The 27667-nt window shown below is 38.4% G+C and overlaps 1 protein-coding gene and 1 pseudogene across 4 annotated transcripts; one reads left to right on the forward strand and one right to left on the reverse strand.

Moving 5' to 3' along the window:
* Positions 1-91: 91 nt before the first annotated feature.
* Positions 92-27667, reverse strand: LOC111322011 (phospholipase D1). Of its 4 annotated transcripts, XR_015992483.1 has the most exons (30): positions 27505-27667; positions 24530-24770; positions 23668-23842; positions 21579-21938; positions 19127-19222; positions 18575-18613; positions 17761-17874; positions 16168-16206; positions 14776-14886; positions 14471-14554; positions 13775-13856; positions 13165-13275; positions 12266-12365; positions 11514-11605; positions 11217-11418; positions 10428-10546; positions 9786-9899; positions 9075-9182; positions 8699-8787; positions 7850-7905; positions 7078-7185; positions 6540-6607; positions 6386-6455; positions 5832-5905; positions 4346-4419; positions 3382-3457; positions 3253-3300; positions 2979-3109; positions 2726-2785; positions 1084-1146 (listed from the first exon to the last, which is right to left on the reverse strand). XR_015992483.1 is itself a non-coding variant. In XM_088736074.1 (29 exons), the coding sequence occupies exons 2-29, from the start codon at positions 24663-24665 to the stop codon at positions 982-984; spliced, it is 2970 nt and encodes a 989-aa protein (XP_088592200.1). In that variant the 5' UTR covers positions 24666-24770; positions 27505-27666; the 3' UTR covers positions 92-981. The 4 variants fall into 4 exon arrangements, 3 of the variants coding, with proteins under 3 accessions (XP_088592200.1, XP_088592208.1, XP_022780778.2); XM_088736074.1 differs by lacking the exon at positions 2979-3109 and having other exon boundaries at positions 92-1146; positions 27505-27666; XM_088736082.1 differs by lacking the exon at positions 2979-3109 and having other exon boundaries at positions 92-1146; positions 24703-24770; positions 27505-27665.
* LOC148741193 (uncharacterized) lies at positions 25164-26350 on the forward strand (annotated as a pseudogene).

The following is a 27667-nucleotide window of genomic DNA, read 5'->3' on the forward strand; positions in this document are numbered from 1 at the left end:
GAAAAATCCAAATCGTAGACCAAGCGGCGTGCTATTTACACTAACCCAGCTACATTACACCACATCATAATTTCCTCAAATGGAGATTAAATAAGCTTTCCAAAATATATTTCCTCTCCAAAAGCGTCGTTGAGCCATTTACAATGCATAAATAATCAGATAAACTGAGCGTTTTTCTTTAAAATGTACCTTAAAAAACGATCGACTCAGTACCTTGTTTCCATCCGAAACATTAAGACATGTTAAAATAGAATAAATTATTTGTGTGACTATAAAGTTACCTTTTACCTACTATAAAATAATATCTCCCTCGATTAATAATTGTCAAGAAAACCAATCTAATAATTAACCTTTAAATTCGATATAGTATTAATAAAATAATTTAATGATCCGACTTAAAAACCGGGAGTAGGTAATCACCAAATGCTCCTCGTTATAAAATTTAGTAACATCATCGATAATTTTTTATCTCGACCCCATGTATCTCTCTCTCTCTCTTGTACACGACTAAAGTGGTCTCGGCTTGTCCCCGAGAGCCACAAGAAGCGCAGATCTGGGGTCGAGATTTTGAGCTTCATCGTGTGGGGCATGCACAGTGGAACTCTGAAGATAGTTTTGCTCCCTAAAACTGAATTCCTATCATATGCACGACAAATGTCTCCCCTCCCCTCATCACACTAAAAATACCTCTGTGCAGAACCAACTAAAATCCTTTGCTCTACTAACTGCCTTCATCGTCAAACTCGACTCTTGCGAGTATAAATTATTTTCCTCATAAGTGGTCGCAAGACCAACCCACAAACAACATGCACTTACTTTTGTTTACTGTGAGACGAATAAAGATATGCTTAGCAGTATGAAATGGCTGAACGGCTCAGTTTCTTTCAGTTCCGATTGCCACGCCAATCACAAGTTATAATATCAATTCAAATTTTTATCGCTAAGGAACTTATCAAACCGGCTATCCTATATTGCATCTATTCACGTAAAAACTCCATCTGACACAAAGAACTCCGAACTACCAACGGGCGGTCTAAGGTCTTCTTTTTCTAAAAATTGGAGGGGTAACTGAACGAGGTACCCTTTGACGCCACGTAAGCGAGCACGTGCCTCTCCAGGGTCTTCTCTGTCAAGGCTTTTAAGACTCTGAAAAGAATATTCATACAAAAAAAAATTATGACAAAAATATTGGTAAAAATCTGAATAAAGTTTAAAGTTTTCAAAAAAAAAAGTTTAAAGTTTTCAAAAGTTTTTCAAACTTTTGAAAAATTACTTTTTCAAAGTTTGATTCTTTCAGTTTTTACATATGCTATTGAGGTCTGGGGGTGTGCTTTTCATAGTAAATATTTAAGTAGAATTGATAAGCTCTTTGCCAGGTGTTATAAGCTGGGTTACTGCTTAAAGCAACACAGTATCTTGGATATCCGTTGTAATAGAGATAAGAAATTATGGCAAAGGATCTCTTCCACCAACACTGCGTTGAGCGATCTCTTACCTCCCCAGAGAACACGGCAGTTGAGAACTAGGTCCCATAATTATATTTTGCCTAAGGTCCAGACAAGCCGTTTTAAATCAGTTTTTATTAATAGATGTCTTTTCAATAGTAATTAATACCTTTTCTTTTTCCTTATTCATTTTATTCATGTTATTCATGTTAATTGTAGCACGTCTGTTTGCACAATAATTCTTAATAAAGACCTTTATTATTATTATTATTATTATTATTATTATTATTATTATTATTAAAGGGCATGAATTAGTAACAACTGTAAATTCGCTTTGTTCTAGCCTGCAGAGCAGCCGTAATTTGAGCGAGTGCTCAGTATTTTCTCAGCGAAAAATTGCCTCCATCTTTGATTTTATTAGAACATAGCTGGCAGAACCGCGAAGTCAAATTCAGTATACGTAAGCGTGCTCAAAATCCCGATAGTGCACGCTGATAGTGTGAGCAAATCGCTTCGCCAGAAAATTTTTTTTCGTGCGAGCGGCCATTGTTAGCGCGGGGAAAAATAATATATTTCGTGACAACAATGGATACAAACAGAGACTCGGCCTACTAGTCCCAAAACGAAGACAATTTTTCGACCTTTTCCCTCGGGCTAGAGTTCTTAAGTGAGGCACAAAAAGAGAAAACAACGGAAAAGGAGACTCGGCATCAGCGCCGTCACGATTCGCTTCAGTTGATATCGTTGTCCGTTTTCCGCGTCGGATTTGATGCACAATTCCACCGGCTATGTTCTAAAATAATTGGTTCATGCTTTCAGCTGTGCACTATCGAGTTATGGAGCACGTGGGAAGTTTCGAGAGCACTCAAGAAGCTAGAGTTGCCCTCGGCTATTGCCTTGGGCAACTCTTACGCTTCTTTCGTGCTCTCCAAACTTCCCGCGTGCTTCATAACTCGATAATGCACGCTAAAGCATGAACCAATTATTAAATGGCAGTGGAAGGCTGGGGAGAGAAAGTAATTTGTACCAAGGGGTGAGTGACGTTCAAAAATAAGGAGAAGGGCTGGAATGGTCACCGTCCACTCTGACCTCAAATCAAACATGGCGTTAGGATAAACGATCACGAGCTTATAACCTTAACTCGCCCTAATAGGACGCCTACACTGCAGGCTAGCTTCGTTCATCCTAGGTGTTTTACAGTGGCTTCATTACATTCATTGGCACTCATATTTCAGTATGCTATTACAGTCAAACTACTCAATGTCAATACAGTCCCTCACCTTATATGCAGCCATGTCGCTTAATGAACGAACTTGGTCTGTTGGTATGCAGTGAAACACCTTAAAGAAAAAGAAAAGTGATGTTTATTAACACAGTGTATGGCTATATAGTTTCAAAAAAGAAAAGGAAATCTTTTGAGATGTACTGTTAATGAGATGGTTCATCTATTGAAAAAAAAAAAAAAAAACTGACTCGCTTGTATAATATATCTGTATTGATCTCGGATTCCATACAGTGAGTTGCATGTCAAACCTTATTTCAGTCCTCATGAGGTACTGGTGTCCTGTGTTCTGGATTTGTGTTATGAGGAGACCTGGCTGAGTACTCAGAAAAACCAATCCTATTTGGACTGTTCCTCACTTGTAAGAAAGTCTAGAACAAGGCTGACGATTTCAAGACTGATATTCAGTGTTGTTTACGCACGATAAGTTAAACCGTAAGGGAACTCCAAGGAAACCTTTTAAAAGAATTTTCGGCCTTTTCGCGTAGACTGCTTTGTCAAAGAATTATGATACATCCATCTTACCTCCTCGTAAATTTCAGTGTTTTTTTTCGCCGTAGCCATCCACACATCCTACGATGGAAAAATTACACAATCAAAGACAAAGACCACATAGAAACTGAATTTTCAGTATCTATAACAAGCAAGGCTCACCTCATAGAAGCTTTCTGAAACAACATCCCTGATGTCTACATCTGAGCCGGGAGAATCTAATAAACCCAGATGTTCCCTGAAAAATTGAACAACGAGAGACTACTTACGTATGATGCACGATCTTCGCAGTAGAGAGCGCTATTTATGCAATAGCGAAAATCAGACCTGAAAAAAATCAGGCCTGTACGGGATTCGAACCACTGACCTCTGCGATACTAGTGCAGCGCTCTACCAATTGAGCTAACAAGCCAACTGGGAGCAGGCCGTTAAGTTGATTCGTAATAAACCCGTGATGATAAACTACTGTAACTAACTAACGGTTAAGTTGATTCGTAATAAACCCGTGATGATAGACTACTGTAACTAACTAACGGTTGAGTTGATTCGTAATAAACCCGTGATGATAGACTACTGTAACTAACTAACGGTTGAGTTGATTCATAATAAACCCGTGATGATAGACTACTGTAACTAACTAACGGTTGAGTTGATTCGTAATAAACCCGTGATGATAGACTACTGTAACTAACTAACGGTTGAGTTGATTCGTAATAAACCCGTGATGATAGACTACTGTAACTAACTAACGGTTGAGTTGATTCATAATAAACCCGTGATGATAGACTACTGTAACTAACTAACGGTTTTACTGTTCAGATGAAGAAACTGCATGAATGGCTGTAATGGTAAAAGTCTTTTTTCCCGAGTTCCCAATTACGATAACTATTCTTCACTCATTTTATTCTATGATAGATATGAAAATTTGCAATCAATTTTTCATTCTGATCGTCCAAATGATAGGAGTCGCGAAAGGACTGCTGTCGCCAACGTCTACGGATGCATCGACAACATCAGTGGAAATCATCTTCAAAGTGAAAATCGGAAATACATTAAAGCCAGTAACTCAAAGTTGGTCGGATTCTCTGCTCTCTTTTAGGAAATATATATGATTTATCAGGATCACCTGAAGAGTCTCGATCTCAAGTTGAACGCAAACTTGCCAGCTAGGTATTCCTTGCCATCCATCACGGACGTAACCTGAAAAGCAAATCGCAAAAAGGGAATGCCGACAATATCACAAATTTCTTCCATTATGCTTACTCCCACGTCATTGGTAAAAGTGTCGTCAGTGCACGTTGAACAATCGAAAAATTATTTTTCAGATCTTTGTGTATAGGATGCGGCCATTAAGAGAGTGCATTAATAATGGTAATTGAACTGAGTGGAGTGCAATTTGGGCTGAAATTATACGCGTGATTTCAAAATCGAACGTGCGCGCAACGCGAGTTCGATTTGAAATCACAAGTATGATTTCAGAACAAAATTGCACGACACGAGGTTCAATTACCACTTTATTACATCCATTTTGAAATCGCCCAAATACGGGACTTGGGCAATTCAAATATTTTATTGATGCAGTACGAAGCCAGGTTTTAAATAAAAAGTAAAACTAGAAATGCTTTTACATCTTATTTTGTATACAAAACAGAATGACTTTGACGTCATGTGTCAAAAACTCAGTCAAGTGTAAAATGATGCGATTTAGAGGAAAAAATGGTGCGATTCGTGAATAAATCGCACCAATTAGAGCCAATCAGATTACAGGGACCACCAAAGATTTCAAAATGGATGTAATAAGCCCACAAATTGTTAACCCTTTCACTACCAGAAGTGACTAGAGAGGAAGTCCTCCTTACAACATCAATACACTCACAGGCACAAAGGTGACGAGACTGAGAAAGAGGAGTATCTCCTAAGGGATAATTGTTCAATCAAAGAACTAATCCAAATTCCAATTCGATCTGGAAACAGTGGACAAGAAGAGCCATCCAGTGGAAGTCCATTGCTAAATTATTATTTATTCATTAATCTAGTGGAGGCGCGGTGGTTTCATGGTTAGTGCGCTCGACTCCGGATCGAGTGCTCCGAGTTCGAGCCCCGGCCGGGACATTGTGTTGTGTTCTTAGGCAAGACACTCTTCACCCAGGTGTTTAAATGAGTACTAGCAAAATTAATGCTGGGGGATAACCCTGCGATGGACTGGCATCCCATCAAGGGGGGAGTAGAAATACTCCTAGTCGCTTCATGCTACAGAAACCGGAGTTAAGCACCGGCTCGTAAACTGACTTTACCTTTTTTTATTTATTTATTTACTAAGTCCCGGAACTAAAATCATAAGTAATATCTGGGAACAAGGAGGAGAATTAATATGAAGGGTGAGGGTTCGTATTGGAACAAATTCCTTTGTTATTACCTGGATGTTAGTCAGTCTTGCATATTCAGAAACAACATGTTTTTCTTTTTCGTTTTGTATGATCATTTTTGAGATTACGTGAGTGAAATATTTAGCCAAAATTCAGTCATAATATCCAGTCGTTGGTGGTTCGGAATGATTTTATAAACGGCAAGGGCTCTATTTACTCAATCACAGTTGCGAAAAAGTGGCTTACAAACTCCTTGTCCTTTATGATAGAGGCTATTTCTGAATCTCTCTTTCCCAGCATGCTGCGGTCATTGATGTTTGCTACAAACGAAAAGAGTGCAGAAGTGTCAAAGATTAACACAGATGCATAAAGCAAGAGAAAGTGACCGGAAATAAAACCCTCTGAATATATGACGAGTTGAGTACTGAAAAAATTAGCCTTGGTGTCTGTTTTCGAAAAAATTAGACAGTGAAGCGGGGGGGGGGGGGGGGGGGAAAGACAACTTGATAAAAAAAAAATCATCTCAAAAGTGTTGTCTTCGTTCCTACAAAGTTCATTCATGGTTGGAGTAAGGTTAAGACACAAACAAGGAATAATTAGTCACAAAGGAACACTTGGGATTTACAAAGTCAAAATGAAAACAGAACGTGGTTTCTATACGCAAGATTTAAGAAAGAAAAAAGGACGAATACTCAGATAGTCAACTTCAGCCTTTTTTTTTCAGTTGTATGATTACAACCACGCATCCTTTTTTTTCAGTTGTATGATTACAACCACGCATCCCAACCGTGTTAACATACCTGAGCCAATAATCACTGTGCTGTCATCCACAATCATCATCTTGCTATGCACATACAGGAGCTGTGTAACCTGCAAAAAACGGCCGACTAGTAAACAAGAAATTCGAAGATAAAATGGGATGTGCTCAACTGAATCAACTTTGTATTCACTTACGGGTTTTCCATGCATTTCTGAGTGAGTTCTCAGACCATAAAATGATATGAATTTGGAAGGATCACCGACTAAAAAGGAGGAAGGATAAGAACCATAACTACAACTGAATGCCTTCAGCCAAACACAATGAAACTTAACCGCCTCCCGGTTAGCTCAATGAATAGAGCGCTGGACTGTTGTGCGGGAGGTCGAGGGTTCGAGCCCCGGCCGGACCAACACTCAGGGTCTTAAAATAATTGAGAAGAATTTGCTGCCTTTCTATAACATCAAGAAATGGTTAGATATTCTAGTCTTCTCGGATAGGGACGAATAAATGGAGGTCCCGTCTCCTGCAGGGTTGGGGTAGGAGACGTTAATTTCCCACACACGAGATTACTGTGTGATGGATGTCCTCCACTGGGGTGGGATGGGTGGGATATTGGGCGCACTTAATTTGGAGCCTCGCTCTGTTGTGCGACCCTCACCATACTCTGGTGAAAGTGATTAAATAAACAAAATAGATTCTAAGGAGTATAGGCATGCAAAAACAAGTTTATACCAAGCTCTGTTAATCTTTGCAAGAGAGAATGCGATCCACGACAAATTGACCTGTAGTTCCAGTGAGTAATGGCGCCAATCGATCGACCAGTGGGTGTACCAATCTCCCCTGACAAAGAGAAAAACAACGAATGGAACAACAAGTAAGACTGCATGCCACCAGAATCTTACTTCCCCATTACTCCCCATTATTCCTGATTTGCGGTTAGGGTAATAATAGTTTTAGCGTGTACTTCATATAAATAACCCATAGTGTAATTACCCCGTTTTTGGCGCCAGAATGTTGTCCCAGGGAATCTGGAGACCAATTACCCTCCTTTTATTGAAACAGCACGCGACGAATTCAATACTTCTATAACGGTCAACCGAAGACGTCGAAGGAACACATAGAGATGTATGGATTCCCCCACGAATTGTAGGTAACATTTTCGTTACAACTTCAGCTCTCAAATGTCATTTCATATTTAGAACCATTAATCTATTTGTTTTGCAGTTTGAATGCTTCCTTTATCAACCAGTCCAGAAATAAATGGGTCTCTATACATCAGTGACCTTCCCACTTTAGTAACGCTTCACACCGTAAGCGCGAATCAATTCCACATATAAAACATGCGTTCCTTTCAGTTTCGTAGTTGGCTTCAGCTAAATCGGGATAAATTGAAAAACACTTTTTTGAGGGGAAATATATAGCGTAACCCTTTTAGCTGGGGGTTAAAAATTTCTGACAAAAATCGGCGACTCAGTAAGCTGGTTATGTTCTCTTACACTCTTACCTTCAAAGGCTGGTAGGAGTGGCATAACGACTATAACTTTGAAATTTTCACCCTCTCTGTTGAAAACGAGAAAAGTGTGATCCGCGATACTGACAGTCAGAACATATTTAAAACCATGTAAATTCAATCATTTACTTTGAGAATGATCGCTAATAATGGGGGAAACATTCTCAGCTTCTTTTGGCGCATCAATTAAATTAAACCATCACTCGCATGTCACTAAATTGGTTTATTTTTTGCGTAACGCAGACAAATTATCCGTGTTACGCGTGACCTTCGTATGCTGCTTCCCCGTGTTCTCCCAACATCCCGCACGGCTTTATCAAGTTACAGAGCTCGGAAAAAACGTCCTCTATTGCTTAATTAAAACAGATCAATAGATTGGCAGTTGCTAGTTACCTATTACAGATTACATGAAATCCTTGGGAGCTTTTGAGACTTCTCTCTTAAGGAGATGGGGGTCGTATACGAAGCTTAGATTTGACTAATTTTCAAAGAAAATATTCCACCGAATAGCATCACATGATCTACAGCAGTACAACAAAATAACAAAGTGAATAAAGATCTCTTACAAGCCTTATCAGAAGCATTTTGCTTTTGCCATCTCTAGGAAATAATTACCATGACAACATTAAAGAAAATGCATTAAGGGAAAAGCAAAACAGAGCAGAACAACTTTAACATTGTTGCAGTTTTTTCTCTTTTGCAAGAATGGAATGTCCTATGGGTATCACACGGCGGGAAAGGCGACGCCCAGTGTCCACTTTCATACTACAATGCTCAGACTTTATCGATCCCTTTAAGAATCAAATAGGCTTAGTGCTAAAGAAAAGAAAATATTCATCAAACCTGTGTGCTCTCTCTATTCTCCACAAAAGGTTCTGTCCAATCTCATTCTTGACATTGTCGATGAAAAGAGAAGTGATAAAGAATTGGTTCTGAAGACAAAAAGCAAAATAAAGGTTCCTTTTTAGTAGTTGTCTACTTCCATCAACATTTATTGTTACATTAGGATAACACATTCTAACTGACCAATAGAAAACTCATCTCGAATTCTTTTTAACCCGAAAACATTCACTGTCTAATCGAATGCTTTTTAATAGTGGGAAAAAAAAACCAACACACTTCTTTCAGGACAGAAGTACTTTTCAGATTTAATGTTTAATTTTTCAATATCATAGTCTCTGAACCAACCCTGTAATTCATCTCTGAGTTTTTTTATTACCTCGATGTAAACGAAATGTTGAGATGCTTCGATAGCCTTTATGTATGCCTCATGAATAGAGTTTTCTGGAGGAACACCACCTGACCACGAACAGAGGGAACGGAGTATCTAATAAAAATCAATATTTGTTGGTAGAAACACTTTCATTTCGCCCCCACCAACTCTGCCCATACACTCTAGGGCGCAGACTTAAGCAATCAGCTCGCCGAATAACCGGGGCAGACTGACTGACCGACAGACTGACCGACGGACCGACTGACTGACTGACTGACTAACGGATTGAATGACTGAACCGACTGAATGACTGATTCGCTGACTGAACGATTGACTGACTGAAGAATGAATGACTGACTGACTGACTAACTGACTAAAGACGGAATGACTGACTGACCGACTGACTGCCTGACTCTGCCTGACTGGAGATTGAATGACTGACTGACTGACTAACTGACTAAAGACGGAATTACTGACTGACCGACTGACTGCCTGACTAGAGACTGAATGACCGACTGACTGACCGACTGACTAGCTGATTTATAGATTGAATCAGAGTTTTCTCATGTCTTGTTTACTGGGGAAGGAGTAAAAAGGTCTGAAAAGCCAGACAGACAGCCTACTTTCTTTCATCCAATACGACCACATCCTTAAGCATTAATAGGAAATGATGAACTTTTCTTGAAAATGGAGAAAAGAAAGAAGTATTCTACTCACTTGGCAATCCACCACGTTATAGTCTTCTAATGCCGCTGGCTTTTCATTAGCAAGTTTGGTGTACGACTTTGGGAGAAGGTAAGGAATGTCATGATACATTTTAACCTTTTCGAGCTGGAAAGGAAGAAAAGATACATACATTTACAACGTCTGTGCTCATATGTACATCACTTGTGAATAACAGAACAGACTAGGGGGCAGTAAACTCCTCTGTGTTGTTGATAACAGCAGCTAAGAGGCTGAGATGCCCACAATCAACGTAATGAGGGAATATCCCCATTCGGTCTGGCTGTGTTTGTATTTCTTTCCATCTGGCCATTATTTTTAGGCTCAGAACCAGAAAAATACAGGAGTCGATTCTTCTAACAGACAAACATTAAAAAGAATGACACCGTCTATTCAACTTTCTGTGTGCGGTCCAAAGTTCAACTCCTTCACTCTGTTACTCAATAGGACTTGCTTTTCTGTAGTCCGGGGTTCCACTCTCCCACTGCGCGAGATACAATTAGTTTACCGCCCACCAGTTGGAATTTTCAACATTTTCCCTTAGAATTAACTTATTTTGGGGTCCAGTTAGCACAAAGGTGCTAAATCCTTGGAAGCTTAATAAACAATTTTGATCTTCAATCTTCTTATCATCACCTTGGTAACATTCCATCTCAGAATAAAATGCCGAGCGATGTCTCTTGCGGGAACACCAAACACGCGCATGCCCACATCATGCCAGGGCATCCGAGGAACACGGCCTCTGTCAACGGAATCTAAAACAAACCGATACGACAACAAAAAGGCTTACGATAAAGTATCGAATCAGTACAGAGGAGAGTCATTTGCTAGAATCCTGTTATACTGATTCCTATTTCAAAACGAAAAAAAAAAATGATGCAAAGTGCGATAAAACTTCCCCATACAGCATATTTACATTACGAAAGTTTACAGAAGGGCGGCACAACAGCTGTTTGATCAACAGCAACGACACGTAAGCGCAAAAATTCCAAACTGAGCACTAAACAGAGCGCTTGGAGTTCGAGTGATTCTTGTCAAACCAGTACCAAAGCGATCACAACAGCCGATCAAAACAAAGTTAAATATTACTAAGAGTCAACGAGAGCTCAGAAAAAGAACATGTCGAGCCAGAGTCTAGTCAAACCAGTACCAAAGCGATCACAACAGCCGATCAAAACAAAGTTAAATATTACTAAGAGTCAATGAGAGCTCAGAAAAAGAACATGTCGAGCCAGAGTCTAGTCAAACCAGTACCAAAGCGATCACAACAGCCGATCAAAACAAAGTTAAATATTACTAAGAGTCAATGGGAGCTCAGAAAAAGAACATGTCGAGCCAGAGTCTAGTCAAACCAGTACCAAAGCAATCAAAGATGCCAAACAAACTACTGACAGCCACTGAACACAGCTTTTAGATACAGCATACCGTCATATGGTCTGTGGACGTCAAAAAAATCTCTGGTGATTGGATTCGAGTAATCCTTTCCCAGCCAAAGTTTGTTTCCTCCTGATGTTCCGGGTTCTACCTCCACTGTGACTTTGTCGGTGAAGTCAGAACATCTCGGCACGTCAAACCCCTCCATTGTTCCTTCTACAATCAGAGCGCCAATTTTTCTGATCTCTTGTTCCTGTTGGCAAAAAAAAACAAAACAAACAATACCACACATGAAACGCCTTTAGATGCTTGCTAACGAGTTCATGAATGAAAAAGAGACGAGGTTACCGTTTTGTTTATTGTTGGAGGCCGAACCGCAGATCCAAAGTCGGTCAGACGGTGCAAATAATTGTCCCAGCGACCAAAACAAAGGTCGAGACCTAAAAACACAACCAACTGAGTTAACTATTTCGAAATTGCTGTTTCAGCAAATCGATGTCATTATCTTAGCAGCTGCGCACCCACCCGTCCCTAACCCAATAACAGTCAACTGATAACAAGTTAGGGTTAAGGTTGGGTTAGGGGAGGGGTGGGTGCAAAGTTGCTCAGATACTGACACTGAGCAACTATGCACCCACCCCTCCCTAACCCAACAACAGTCAACTGATAACAAGTTAGGGTTGAGGTTGGTTTAAGGGAGGGGTGGGTGGAAAGTTGTTCAGATACTAGCACTGATGCGTTAAATATTGTCAATAATAAAACTGGTCTAAGGTGAAACTCAGCACCAGGTCTCTACAGCTCGGATGTTGAACATCCGATGTTGAAGATTAGAATCTTAATCCCGGAGAAAAATCGTTTCTTGATTCCATGATCGTGAAAAAAAAAAAATCACAATCATTATTTTGTCCTATTCACTTTCCAAAACCACCAAGTGCAATATGGTAATTGACAAACACTTATTGGCAGGCTATTTTGAGTTGTCAATTTCCACTTTATAGTAATCGCTAATAAAGACTATCAGCGCCAATAAATTTTTTTTAAAGAGCGTCTGACAGTCATTAGCTGTTTTACGTATTACATTGACGCAAGGTTCCAGTTACCTCCAATAAAGGCCACCTTCTGGTCAATAGCCACCAATTTTTCATGGTGAGCCCAGTAGATTACACCTTTCCCTGGGAGGTGGTCTGGGTGCCGCAGAACCTGAATCAGAGACAATCAGTAAGAATAGCTCGCTTTCCATCAACATGTTCCTTAAATAAGATGCAACCTCTGATTTTTCTTCCTACGCCAACATGGCATAAGATGATAATAATAATAATGATAATAAATATGATTCTAGTGATAACAATGATAACAGTAATCCTATTAATAAGATCGTAACAAATGGTAGCCTCTGAACTTTGAATATCTAGGTCTAATTCTCAATTTAATGCACTTACACGTCAGAACTGAATGGCTACCGAAATAAAAAGTTATCTCAAGGAAAAATAATGCTCTTGGTAAGAAAGATTATTTTCCAAATAAGGGCTTAGTCTCCAGCCGAAGGTGCGGGCTCGCTGGTCACGTTCTGGAAATTGTTGGTTAATGCAACGCTTAGTGTCTAGGAAACGAGAAACTGAGTAAAATGTTCAGTCATTAATTTGATTTGCAACGTAGCACATACCGTCCACAAGCCATGTATCTTATCTGGTAAGTAAACTCCTGGTTAATAAAAGCTTTATGAATTATCAGTTGAAAATTTGGAAAAATTGTTTTATTGAGGTGCTGACAGGAGTTTCCTGTGTATCTAAATATTGAGCGAGTTTCAGTTTTCAACGGCGATTTGGAAGAACGGTCCATTCTACTAAACGAAAGTGAACAAAATTATGCGATGCATTCGTCAGTCCATTTTAAACTGTTTTTCGTATCCCAAGGCGTCCACAAATTTATAATGTCAACAAACAATATTCTTTCAACAACGATATGAATGGTTTTACAAGTGAATAACTAACGAATCTACCTTGATGTTTGGGTGTAAAGCCATAAGAGTAGTTTTAGTGTACGCACTGTTCAGCGTTAGAGCCAGCTCAACTTCTTTGTAGATTAAAACATAAACTTTCACGCCACTCTCCTAAAAGTATTAGAGATGCAAAATTTAAAATACACTTCAAAGTTGATAAACTTTGAGTTACAAATCTTAAAAATTGAACCTTCTAAAGTATTGTCACAATTTTCCCAGGAAGTTCATGTCAAATGATACATGATGAGAGAATCATTTCAAAACTAGGGGTCACAGTGGAAGTACAGAAAAATAAGCGTTTAGAGCAAGGAAATTTTTGTTCTAAGGAAGGATCTTGTTTTGGAAAAAATTCGTGAAAATGAACTCTCCTCAGTAAAGCCATACGCTGAACACTGAGCAGGTATGGTTCGAGTATGGCGCTTTCTTTCCCACGCACCAAATGAACCAACGACTTAACAAAATCTCGACCTGGAAACAGTAAACGGAGGGCCACTTAAACTCCAATTTCTTTATTTCAACTTTTACTTCAAGAGTTTCCTAGAAGAGCACAGTTGGGTAACAACCCGCTTTCATTACTGCTCAGAAGAACTTAACATTTCATGATAATTACCGCTTTTCTCTTTAGCGTAATGTCCAGTCGCCATTCATGGCCGGCAGTGACTGGCCGACGGAGGTATATTTCTGGGCTGACCCTGATAACGACAAAAGCCTCATCATAATTAAACTTATTTACCATTTCATGGGTCAATACTCAAGTTCAGTACATTAGCATTACTAACAATAAAGGGCAATTGAATTTCGGAGCCAACAAAACTGAAATAAACATAAGACAAATTATACATTATGTTTTCATCTTATGCCACTCTCTTAAAACAACATGAACACGCGGTCAGAAATGGCCAAGTTGTGTTGGGAATTGCCTCCAAAATTGAACCAACACACTCACATAAATCCCAATTTCTTCTCGTTTATTATCAATAACCGAACGCTAATAACGAAATCAACAACAACTCCCTTCGCTCTCACTGTTGAAAAGTCTCCTCTCCGCTCACGTGTTCTGCTACATCTTTTATCACTGTCAATCATTGGTTTTGGGTGTGTCATTTGACACTTTCTCAAGTCACATTGTTAATGATCAAACATAGCGAAAATCACGCTAAGGGTAACAAACGACTAATGATCACAATATTACGCACGATTTCCGACATCGACTGAGATGAGCGAGCATGGGCAATTCCCTCGCATTTCACCCTACTATAAAGTCTCTCACCTCAAAGTCATCAAGGAGATTAAAAAAAAAACTCACCACCAGCCTGTTATAAGGATTTCCTCTTCTGCAGACTCTAAAGCATCAGCAACAGCATCAAAATATGCCTCACCGTCAACAAACCTAAAAACGAAATCAGCAGACGCAAAAAGGTTAGATTCAATTTCATTTCATTCATTTTTTTTTTTGCCATATTTCTGCTGCTTTAACCGTCTCCCAAGAACTCGCGCGATGGACTTCGCCGGAAAGGAGAGACAGCTCGTAGTCTAGCCAAGCGACTGGTATCATGATGATGTGTACACCAGAGCCAAAAATACTGATGAAAAAGCTGACATCATACTCACCACTGAGCATAAGAATTTTCCCTGACAGGAGCATACGAGCCGTGAGGATGTTCCTTTATCCAGTCAGCACCAGTCGTTGCCATAACATGAACAAGCGATTTCATCCACTCACTGTTCAATTATTGAAAGAGAAAATGTCAAAGCAAGTTAAATAACGGAGAGAAAGTGGGTGCTAATCTCATCAGATGAACATCAAGTTTTCTAAGAAGTGAAATGCAGACTTTAACCAGGGATCTCAACCCCCGTGGCTGTCGATGGTGTTGTAGGCGGCTGTACCCGGAAAAGACGAAACTCAGACACGATAGCCTGCTTGCAGACAACCAGTAACCAGATTTTATTGAAACCCCTACTATAGCTAACACTGATCGCATCTGATCAGTCACGCTTGACGAACTTTGCATGACCCTTACAGTAGCCTAAATTTACCAGCGTTCTTTCCCAAATGCTCCAACTTGATTGGTCATGCAATTTGATTGGCCAGGCTACGTTTTCTATTCCGTGTCATACAATAAGCTGAATCCTACACGCATTTTGATTGGTTCTTTTTTATGATCTATTGGATGAGAGACGAATGGATAACGTCACCATTACAAACATTTTGCCTTTTTATCGTAGAAAACAAATGGATTCCATATTATCGTGAGTCTAACGCACGGCTACATGCAATTCTATTTGTTAACTGGATAGTGGGTAAAGCGAGAAACCTACCATGGTGAGGTCGTAAACAACTCGAAATTACTCAAAAATCTATCTTCTTTTAAAGTTTTGGACTAAAAGCAGATTTGAACACAAACCATTAGATTTTTGCTGTAGATTACTATGCATGATACTTGATTTGGGCTTCACCCTCATAAAATTCTCGATGTCACTCTCTAATTTTATTCTTTGTGACATCAATAATAATAATAATAATAATAATAATAATAATAATAATTTACATTTAAATAGCGCAGACCTCTATGTGGATATATTCAGTCGCGCTTCACAATATCTTAAGGTAAAATTATGTTAAAAGTAACTAAAAATATAAGAACTATAAAACCTACGAACCTATGCACTCGAAGGGAACAATTACCTAGTAAGAACTAGTTAAACCTAATCATCAAAAGCTAACTGATTAGTCTCGAGTCATGCAGAAAGAAATTCTTTTTCCTTCTTGGCCCACAATGTTGTTTGAGCTTAACTCTATATTCTTTTCACATTTTTCAAACAGTACTGTTTCACCTACAGATCTCTCAATCAAAATGCATACTAATGAATTTTTTTTAACAAAATATTTCTAAAGCGCCAATATCGAAAGAAAACTCCATTGGAAGAAAACAACACGAAAGTAGAAAAAGCTTAAGAAAAATGCAATGCAACCAAGTCTTTAAAAACTTTTTCTGGTCATACTTTGTCTTTCTTTCAGTCCAACAGGTTAAAAGAAGCTGCCTGCAACAGAATGAAAAAAATCGCTATTTTGGATGTTTCCATCATTGTGAATGAAAATGAATGAATGAATGAAAAACTTTATTTAAGTGTCTATGTTTTTAGCTATAAGCTAATGGGGGACACTAAAAAATTTAAAAGTCAAATACATTTACATATGTAGATAATAGCTATTTACGGTAGATAATTAAAAAGATTATAAAGTTATTTAGTTAAGTTTTAAATTTCAACGAGAGTTGAAAGGTCGACTTTTCTTATGTTCTTCTTGAACGAATTTAGAGTTTCTATCGTTCTTAGGTGTCTTGGTATCTTCGACCAGATAAGAGGTCCCATATATTTAATAGAATTCCTACCAAATCTTACAGTTTCGAATCTTGGCAGTTCGAAGTCACTGTTCCGTAAATTATACTGAGTGTTCTTTATATTAAATAAGTCAGAACTATTCTCGGGTACGAGACTGTGCTTTACTTTAAATATCAAAGTGGCAATGTCTTGTAGGCGCCGATTGTACAACGTCGGTAGTTTGGCGCGACTTAGCAGTTCTTGATAGGACGCTGATCTAGTATTGTACACCGCCCTAAGTGCTCGCTCCTGAATCCGCTCAAGCTTTCTCCGATCCGATGCATTACAAAAGTGCCATACTAGATGACAGTAGGTTAGATGGGGCAGAATTGAAGACCTGTAAAGTGATAGTTTAGCATTACAGGGTATCAAATTGCGTAGCCGCATTAGGACCCCTACTCTTTGACTGGCCTTAGAGCATAGATCACTGATATGACTAGTAACACTAAATTTTTCATCGATTTGAACTCCTAAAAGCCGTATTTCCCCCATTCTCTCAATAGTATGACCGTCAACAGAAAAATTTTGATTATCATTGTCTTTGTCATTACCACTGTCACTGGTTGTTATTAGAATTACTAACAGAAGACGTCCTTCTAATCCATGTTACTAACGGCGGCTTAGCGCATATCACTGATGCCACATTTTCGTCATTATCTTCATCCTTACAGAAATCAAAATCGAAATCGAAAGCCCCCTATGATTGGTAAAGGTAAATAATCCGATCCCCACCAACGGGTCGGTAAGATCAACCAACATGGGTTTCCTAAACCTCCAAGTTTAATTTTGACAGTCCACTTACATTCGGCTGACAGTTGGCCAACAGTCGGCCGACGCATTGGCCGACTGTGGGCCGACTGTGGGCCGACTGTTGGCCGAAGCGTTAGCGGGAACGGATTCCTTACCTTTACCCGGTTCTTACTGTAAGTCTGGTCATAAATCCCACTGGAACTTATGGACTGCAGACTGTGCTTGGGCCAATTAAATAAGAGTGGACGAAGCTTGGACCATAACTTACAGTACAGACCTCAAACTTGGTTAATAAGAGATATTTCACATCATCATTATCATTGTGACTTTCAATTTTGTCATCGTCACCTGCAACTTCTTAAAGTTCTATAATTACCCCTGTCAAGACAATTCTCAATTGAGAAAAATTGGAAGGTGTAGATATGAACTAGAACACAAGATTTCTTAACATAACAAATTCCACACCTTGCCTGGTTGTGGATCAGTAAGCCATTCCGCACACCAGTTTGTTTCCTTCCATACTTGAAGGTAAATTCTTTGTCCATTAACACCACCCCTCTTACTTGCTTATCCTTGGGACTATAATTGAAATGACAATATTCTCATTCCTAGGGTACACCAGACTCAGCATTATACATAAAAGCCACAGTGGAAATTATCACTTGTGATCACTGACTTGAGAGTAAATTAAATCTCATCCGATAGAGTGGCTTAAGATTTTAAAACACACGAACAGGACTTTGATGTATCGCTCAAAAAAAAATATGATAACCCATGAAGCCATGAAAATTTGGTTGACACAAAATGGTTGCTCAAAAATGCATGTAACTCTATTGGTCCATACCCATACACACAAATGTTCTATTTCGCATGCCTATGATAGCCGTTAAAATTCCCCAAATGAAGCTCTATCTACTCCTTAGTTAAACTAAGGGAGCAGGGTTGGCGTAGTGGTGAGAGCACTCGCCTTCCCCCAATGTGTCCCGGGTTTGATTCCCGGCCCCGGCATCATAAGTGGATTGAGTTTGTTGGTTCTCTACTCTGCTCCGAGAGGTTTTTCTCCAGGTACTCTGGTTTTCCCCTCTCCTCAAAAACCATCATCATTTGAATTTAATTAATTTAGAGTTTATTTGGATTTACACACAACCCCACAAGCTGTTCAGCTTTAAACATTATCGTGTCTAAATAAAGGTGTTATTATTATTATTATTATTATTATTATTATTACTAAATCTGTGTATCAAGCCATTAATTTCTTGATTTTTAAAGCTTTCCTTACCTGACATAGGCAATAAAACTATCTTTCACCAGAAGCCACCTGCCCCAAACACACAAACGAACAAAAAAGGGATAAATTGATGAATTGTTTGTTAAACCACTCACAACACACTCAGTGAACTGTGCACAATAACATTCCAGTCAAATGCTACCGAAAACATTTACATCACAACTGGGGTTTCCTCCAAGGACCTGGCCTTTAGTAAGTTACATGTGCATCCATAGGATTCCAGGAAGTAACAAATGGGAGGCTATATTAGGACATTATGCATATCATCCTGATCTAGAATGACTAAAACACTTAATGAAAAGTGTAATCATGGCAAAGTTATAAAGTAAAACTAAATTTGACCACACACTGTTTAGTTCACTCAAGAACAGGTTAACATAATATCAATGAACATAACTACAGATTATTCAGATCTTGTTTCCACTGGGCCATGAGCTGGACAGTTACATCTTGTTTCAGGCTACAAACCAAATGATAGTAGTTCATTTTTTTAAATACCGAAAAAACTTAACGTTGGGAAATTACCACAAAGAGACAACAGACCTTTTATCCCAAATTCCCCATGAAAGACCAGCACAACAACTGCAGCAGCTTGCAGGAAATCGATGACCCCCAGCTCGCTTTCTGAGAACACCTTCCCTAAAATATTAAATGAACAAATCAATCAATCCATTGTTATATAAATCACTTTCGGAAAAAAGATGGAGCTATAGTTACAAAACTACATAGAAAGGAGTCCTTACTGTAAATTGGAACTACAATCTTCATAACTTTGGACAAAATATTGTCGTTCTGTAATGTCTACTGCTTTCATTTGATGGCTTTAACTTCAAACTCTAATAAACCACATTCTTCATGATTTTTCTATGAATTTTGAAGCTGTTTCTTGGCATACCATTGGTTAATTTACTGTCCTCCTTGTTTGGTCAATTCCACGTTGCGGACGTGACATTTAGAGGCAAAATTTGGGTATTAAATGTCTCCTAAAGTCAGATCCACACTATTTGACATGAATTGAGTCATGTCATAAAATTACCCCTGAAGTACCTTTTATTTTGCCAGAAAACATTTCGACTATCTCTTAGAGATCCAGAGAAAATAATTTTTCAAAGTGTGTTGCGGATGTGACTCCTAAAACAACCATTGATTTGAATTGCTTTTGGTTACTTCAAATTTCCTGTGAATTGAAAACCTTTTAAAAAAACTGCATATACTAACTAAATGCAATAGTAATTGTGCTTCATAAATCTGAAAAGATATTATAGAAATTACTTGTTACCATGGATTTATTAACAAAAATGTTGTGTTGCGGACGTGACCAAAATTTGTTGCGGACGTGACATTTTGGGGATGTTCAGGAAAGAGCTTTTCATTCACCCCTAATAACGTTCAGAGTAATGTGCCACTGAAGTAAAAATGCTATTTTTATTACTTTTATCTGTAAATTGGGAAATAGATAACAAATAATATATATAAAGAATAAAAATGTTGTGTTGTGGACATGACCAAAATTTGTTGTGGAGGTGACATTTTGGGGATGTTAAAGAAAGAGCTTTTCATTCACCACTAATAACGTTCAGAGTAATGCCACTGAAGTAAAAATGCTGTTTTTATTGCTTTTATCTGTAAATTGGGAAATAAATAACAAATAAAATATAAAAACTTTGATGATCTAGGTCATTTTGTACGTCAAAGGGCATTTATATATTTTTGGAAAATTGTAAAAAAGTGATAGCCTTACATATATCATAATATGTCTTTAATTATCATTTGCTGTCATTAGATATCAACATATCTTCTGATGTTTGAAAATTTTATGAGGTTTTCTGGGTTTTTACAAATGTGTCATGTCCGCAACGGTCACGTCCGCAACCCGATATCTCTTAAATAGTTGACAAATTTGAGCAAGCTGGGGTGTCAAAATTATCATAATAATGAACAATAAGAGCAGCATAAATAAGACCTGAAACAGTTGAGAACCTACATAGAATTTAAATAAATGTTGCTCTGAATCATACCCTGAGGGTCACGTCCGCAACACTTTTTATGTCTTTGTACGTCTGAGACATTAAATGTTCGAGAATTTTTTTCTTTTGGCATTGAAAGGCTCATCCTAGTGGGTAGTTAAGATCTCAAAATCTGATTCATGGCAATCATTTTCTTTGAGATATAGCAATTTAAATATTGGTATGTAACATGGCTTATTCGGTTAATAAAAACCCTCAAAAACAATGGCATCACACAACCTGGGCATGGCCACTACTGCCAATCTAGTTTTGGATTCTTATAGAACTATGTATAAGCTTTCATTAAAAGTAAGTTTGGCTCTCATATTTTGAATTTGAAAATCTGTCAAATTTTCATGTCTCATGTGGAATAGCCCGTTTATTGTTTGAGTTGTTCCAAAGTTGTTTTTTTTTATATTATTGAAATTGTTCATTATCTACACACAAAGCCAAGCTTTTGATGTAAAGTCCAATTTGGACACAACTGAGCATGCTCCAGTTTTGCATCAATCAACATTTTGGCCAAGTTAAGCCTGGGGCCGATAATTAATGATATTGAAAAAAAATTAATTACTGGTGGACTAGTGGATAAGTAGGCAGACTCTAAATCTGGAAAACTTTAATTACTAGAGGAAACAAATACAGAGTTACATATAAATGATGTACATAGGGTTAGTCTGATAAAAGCAGCATGATAGGGGAGGCTGGAAAAGGAAATGTGGTTGGGGGGTACCAAAAGTGAAAAAGTGGGGGGGTCAGGAGGATGTGGGGTGGAAAGTGTGGGGTTTTTGAATCTCTTGTTCAAGAACCTTCTCCCCCCCTCCCCCCAAAAAAAAACATGCCCCTGTTTTTCACCACACCCCAAAGTTGATTGAAAATATAAACTAGTTAAAAATAATTTACCTGGTTAGAAATAAATCATCTTTAAAATTTTTTTACCTACAACATACTCATTCCCAATAAAAAGTGATGTTACTTAGTGCACTTACTTTCCCTTCTCTCCTAAATCGAAATGAAAGGAGAGATGGCTGACCTCTAAAAAATTCAGAGTCTCCTTGTGGTTACGATAGTTTGGACTGTCCAAAATCCTCTGAAGGTACTTCTCCAGAGACAGTATTCTTTTTTCCATATTGGGTGTTGTAGCAAACATATCTGGTCGCTTGGGCAAGTGACGACTTGGCAGATAAACATGACTCTCTCTTCTGTGATCTCCTCTTAGATCTCTTCTTAGGCTTTGTCGGCGAACATTGACTTTGTGAAGTAGTAATTCTGCATCAAGTTTTAGAAAGTGCTTGTAACGACGTCTGATGACCCAAGTGAAGTCACCGTGCCTTAGTTCTATAGTGTACCTTGGAGGAACCAATAGTAAGAGAAAGTTAATGATATTAACTCCTCACCAACCAAGGGTGAGGGTTGTATTGATGATTATTTGTCCACAGTTGTGGCAGTACCAACCAAGCAAAGGGAGATCCACACAATATATTCCCCTGTACAAAATATGTTCCCCTTTATGACTAGAGCAAACAAGTTTAGTACTAAGAAGTTTACTATAAAGCACTTGGACCAAACTTGTTTATTTTGAATTTGCCAGCTTCAGCAACCAAAAATTCATGACTTATTACTGTTTCCATGGAAATGGTCCATATAGCAAAATATGGACCAAGTAAGAACCCATCAGAAAGCTTAGATTTACCTTACCATATCATAATACTGAATAAATGTAGTAAATAATTTATTTCAACCTATGTTTAAAGTGACACACTTGATTGGGTTCTAGGATATAATCACGCTTTCTCAAAGGCAACAGGCTTTTAACTGACAGAGTTTTAAACTTTTTTTGCAGGTTGAGTGTGGCCCTCAGATCTAGTGCACTATCAAAAGTGCAAATGGTATTAAGCATGTTGAGGGCACCAGAGCTTATAGCTTTATTCAGGCTCTAAGCATACTCTCAAAGTACAAAAAATGGAGCTAAAGCTGTCACACTCTCTGCCAATTTGCACTTAGGAAGTGGCTAGAGCACTGAAGAACTAGGGAGAAACACTAATGACTACATCTTGTATTTCTCCCTACACACCTTTCATGCTCTAGCTGCTTCCTACGTACTTTACAACAGAACAGAGCACAGTTAAGGCTTCTCAATTTGTTGAATAAGACTTTTCATATCCATTATGACATATTGTAATGATTCAATCTAGCACCCTCATTTCAGTAAGCACTCAGTCTCTCAAGTTTGTTTTTGTTAATAGGAACCCCTATCCCAATAAGCACCCCTGTACCAATAAGTGCCCCTACACTGATAAGCACCCCTATCCCAATAAGCACCCCTATTTCAATAAGCACCCCTGTACCAATAAGTGCCCCTAAACTGATAAGCACCCCTATACCAATAAGCACCCCTATCCCAATAAGCACCCCTATCCCAATAAACACCCCTGTACCAATAAGTGCCCCTAAACTGATAAGCACCCCTATCCCAATAAGCACCCCTATCCCAATAAGCACCCCTGTACCAATAAGTGCCCCTACACTGATAAGCACCCCTATACCAATAAGCCCCCCTATTTCAATAAGCTTTAAATCCTATGGGTGCCACTGTTCTGTTTCAATGTTAGCACTGTTAGAATATATGTACACTGGGGTCAATAATGGTCCATCTTGCTTTAATTGCTCACTTAAAGCCTCAGTACAAAAACAGCAGTCTTCCCCTCAGTGTCTCTATTATGTCCATGTGAGTGCACAATTCCTTCAAACAAATGATCTCTTCTTCAAATTTACAGCGATTACTTAGCTGGTCATTCTAGCTAGGAAGGATCTAGGAACAACAAGTCTGTTTTCCAGTCTTCTTGACTCCTTCTAAATAGTCAATAAAGCTTTGTTTTGCACATTCTGCTGTTTCTTAACAAAGAAATAGGTGACCTGCCCCTAATAAATGCCCCATTTCAAAGAAGTGCCCGCCCTGTAGAAACGCTCTTAAGTAAATAAGTGCCCAGGGCACTAAATTGAATCATTACATTACATTTAGGGTGATGAAATTATTTCCATCCAAAGTAACAGTAAAAAACTGATTCAGAAACTTACAAGTTAGGATTAAAAGGATGAGCTCTTGGAGCACGTTGAACATCAATAATTTTGGCTGTAACTATAAGACCAGGAAGAAACACTCCCTTCTTGTCATCACAAAAATGAGAGGCAATGCTACCATCAAAGAGATCTTCTTCTTCATCCCCTACACTGATACACATGGAACCAGAGTCTAAGTTACAAGAAATGAGAAAAAAATACACAGTTACACAATAATTTTAATTTCTAACGATGGAACTGAGATTACTTGGTAGTACTTTTGACATGACAGTCTAGCTACTGATTTAGATGTTATTATACACTGAAGCCAGTTATCCATTTACTTTGAACTTTTTGAACTTTATTTTTTATTTAAACACGGTAAATCTATCAGATAAAATGATAATATTATTACAATCTATTATTACAGTTACAATCTATTTTAATCTATATAAACATGATCTAAAATTTAAAAGTGAAATAGAAAAAAAAAATAAAAAAATTCTGCTTTACATAGATGCCGTGTGTGTTTTGTCGATTCAGACGAAGACTTTAGGTAATTGTGTCTCTAATACCACCCTTTTGGTACTCTCCACAGTCACGTTCAGTCATTTGACGTACAGTGAGGTGGTTTCCAACCAACAGCTGGAGTTAGAGTTAATTTAGGAGTACTTAGAGAAGAAGCTCAAGACTATTTTTAAAACTAGCGATGTTAGTCTCTTTTAAGGTTTGTGAAATAAATGTCAGATAAAATGCCGAGAGTTGAGTGATCTTCAAAGAATAAAAAGGAGAAATATCCTTTATCGCCTAGAAATACTGAAGAGTAAAGCACTGCAGCAGGATAAGCTTTTCGAATTCATCTGCATTATGTTTATTGTACCTGCAAAATTATATTGGTTAGGTACTGCTAAAGTGTCATCATCAAACACCCTGACTGAGATGTCTTCTTCCACAGCCACATCACTATTTTCCCCTGAGACAGATGTCTTGTTGCTTTGATTTGCCATACTGGCCATTCTGGCTAAGAGTGTGTATCATTCACAGAACACTAACCAGGGTGTTCACGAAATGGAAGTGAGAGCTCAGTTAGAGTAACATCAATGGAATTGTGACTTCTGGATCTGCAGGAGAGAGATAAAGCAATCAAATCAATTAGAAACTAATCTAATATATCTTAAGCTTAAGACGTGCGGGTTCAAGATAAAAATGAGAACAGTGCTGCACAAAACAATTATTATTTATACAAACAGAAATCCTAACCTCATTCTTTCACTTGGTAGATCCTGTTATTTTTAGTTAGTTTTTCTCATGTGAAGGTGGCCCTTTGTGTGCCCGACATAACCTGGATCGCACAGGTCACACTTGAATAAATAAACAACGCATTGCTGGGTTACGATGTTAGGCTTAGATCTTGTTTAAGCTTGCGGCTAGTAAACACGGGTTGAATGGTCTTTTGCACCTTGCTGCTAAGATCTCCTGCTACATAAGATCTCTTGCTAAGATCTCTTGCTATGTGATGACATTCTAGTCAGGATGTTGGATCAGCAGTAGCTACAGAATTTTTGGATACCCTGAACCATGCACATAGTGCCATGAGCTTCACTATGGAGGTAGAGAAAAATGGGATGCTCCCTTTCCTTGGGGTGCAGTTTTTAAATCGCACATCATGTGTTGAAACAAAGGTTTACATTAAACCAAGAAACACAGGGCTACTCCTGCACTATCATAGCCATGTGGACAGCTGCTACAAGCATGGCTTGCTCATCACCATGCTTGATTGCATGCACCTGCTATCGTCATCTTGAGTGCATTTCTCAGAAGAATGTGAGCATTTGAGAGAATTAAGTTTTCCATAAGCCGAGGTATCCGAGTCACCTTAATGATTCCACCATCAAAAAAAAAAAAAAAAGTCTTTTTATAGGATTACACAATTACTGGTGAACCAGTAGTTTCAATTGTGGTCCTTACAAACAAATGAAACAAATGGTCTAAATTGAACATAACATCATTAAGAACCCCAACCGGCCGGAGGCAAACCAGTTGGCTATTTATAAGCGTGGCCAAGGATCTCAACACGGGGCTATTGGAAACAAATCTAGTGGTCAGGGTGGGACTCGAACCCGGGAGCGGCGGATTACAAGTCCGACACTCTAACCACTCGGCCACACTGCCTCCTAACAGTACTATCACCTCGAGAGTCGCAGTGGACCAGCCTAAACAGCATACCGATGATGCCATCCTGATAGTTGTCCCCTATAAAGATCAGGATGCTGCAGTGTCTGTCAAACAACAACTTGGAGATCTTAGCAGCAAGGTGCAAAAGACCATTCAACCTGTGTTTACTAGCCGCAAGCTTAAACAAGATCTAAGCCTGCGTGAGCCTAAGCCTAACATTGTAACCCAGCATTGCGTTGTTTATTTATTCAAGTGTGACCTGTGCGATGCAGGTTATGTTGGGTACACAAAGAGTGACCTTCATGCGCGCATTGTGGGATACCGTCAAAAGGTGTCATCTATTTACAGGCATTATTCCAAAGAACGTAACACTGCTGTTCCGAACAATTTCTTAGTACGCTTCAATGTAATCAAGAAATGCATGAACAAGTTTGACTGCCTTGTTAATGAAATGCTGTGTATTCAAGATCTAAAACCAGCATTGAATGTACAGTCGGATTCTCTTCATGCTAAAGTATTCGTGTAATTAGCTTGGCACTCTTATATGCAAATTTGCTTCAACTTAGCCTCTTCACAAACCCCATTTTATCATTAATTATGTAACCTTGATAATGGCACAAGATGCACCAAAACGTTGGTTTCTATCACTTATATTTCTTTTCTCATACTCAAAGTCATGCAGATTTTTGCCCCTATTCAGTGTCTCCTTTTCAAATCATACATTAGGATCAAATCATTTGATGTGACAATGATCTTTGACAGAGAATGAAAGAAAAGAAAATCTGGTTTCTTTATTTTAAAACGAAACACTTTTTTCTCACAAGGCAAGTGAGATGTTACATATTTCCTCTTTACTTCTTCCCACTGAACAATATTGGGATTGTACTCAATAATTCACATCACAAACTTTGTAACGGTATCATCTCACCTAGTGATCATGAAAAATTAAGGAAATACTTCTGTATAACCCCATAATATTCTTAAGCAAAGCTATAGTCCAAAAGGCAATCTATTTTCGTCATTATTTCTTTAAATCCAGAAGCTGTACGTATAATAAAGTATGTCAAATATAGGGCTGTGGGGAAATCTTGCCCAAATTATGTTTAGCAATTGAATAGCATCGAAATTAATTCCAAAAAGAGAGTGAGTACTGATGGTCTAATTCCCCCTAAATTTCGCAACTGGCAATGAATAAAATAAATATTTTGTTAATTAATATGCAAACCACCACGTAGCGGGATATATTTGTAATCACCAGTAGGTGTTCACTTTGGCGATTTATCGATAAAGCGCAAATGGAACCTTTGATCGATTGATTCCAGAGTGAGCTAAACTTCTTTTGTCCCTTCCGAAACTGACTTTAGAAATCCATCCAGAAGGAAAATTTAAATTGCACTTGAATATATCAACTCTTCGTTGCGCCCCATCACAACTGAAGAACTATAATATACTATATACTGTACCAGAGATAAGGCAAGCTTGTTTTATTTTTTTCTCCTTTACAGTAATAATGGTTAGAGTCGCACAGATTTCCTGGGATTGCCAAAAATTCGAGATCTTACGTGTTCTTCTTTTGGTTTCCTCAGTTTTACGCTTTTCCTGAGTTTTTCGGCTGTTAATTTTGTCACTATCAGTACCTGAAGGATGTGGCGCTAATGATAATTCATTTCACCAACTCACCTGCCTATTTCACTGCATCAATCCCCTTAAAAAAACGTCCTATCGCAACAGGAAATCTTGTGTTTTTGATTCACGTAAACCTACGTTGAAGTAATAAATATAATAAAAATATCCGGTGAGAACCACGAGACATGACCTGTTGGACTTATTGTTATTTACAAAT

Source organism: Stylophora pistillata, chromosome 1 (assembly GCF_964205215.1).
Source record: "Stylophora pistillata chromosome 1, jaStyPist1.2, whole genome shotgun sequence".
Taxonomy (NCBI): domain Eukaryota; kingdom Metazoa; phylum Cnidaria; class Anthozoa; order Scleractinia; family Pocilloporidae; genus Stylophora; species Stylophora pistillata.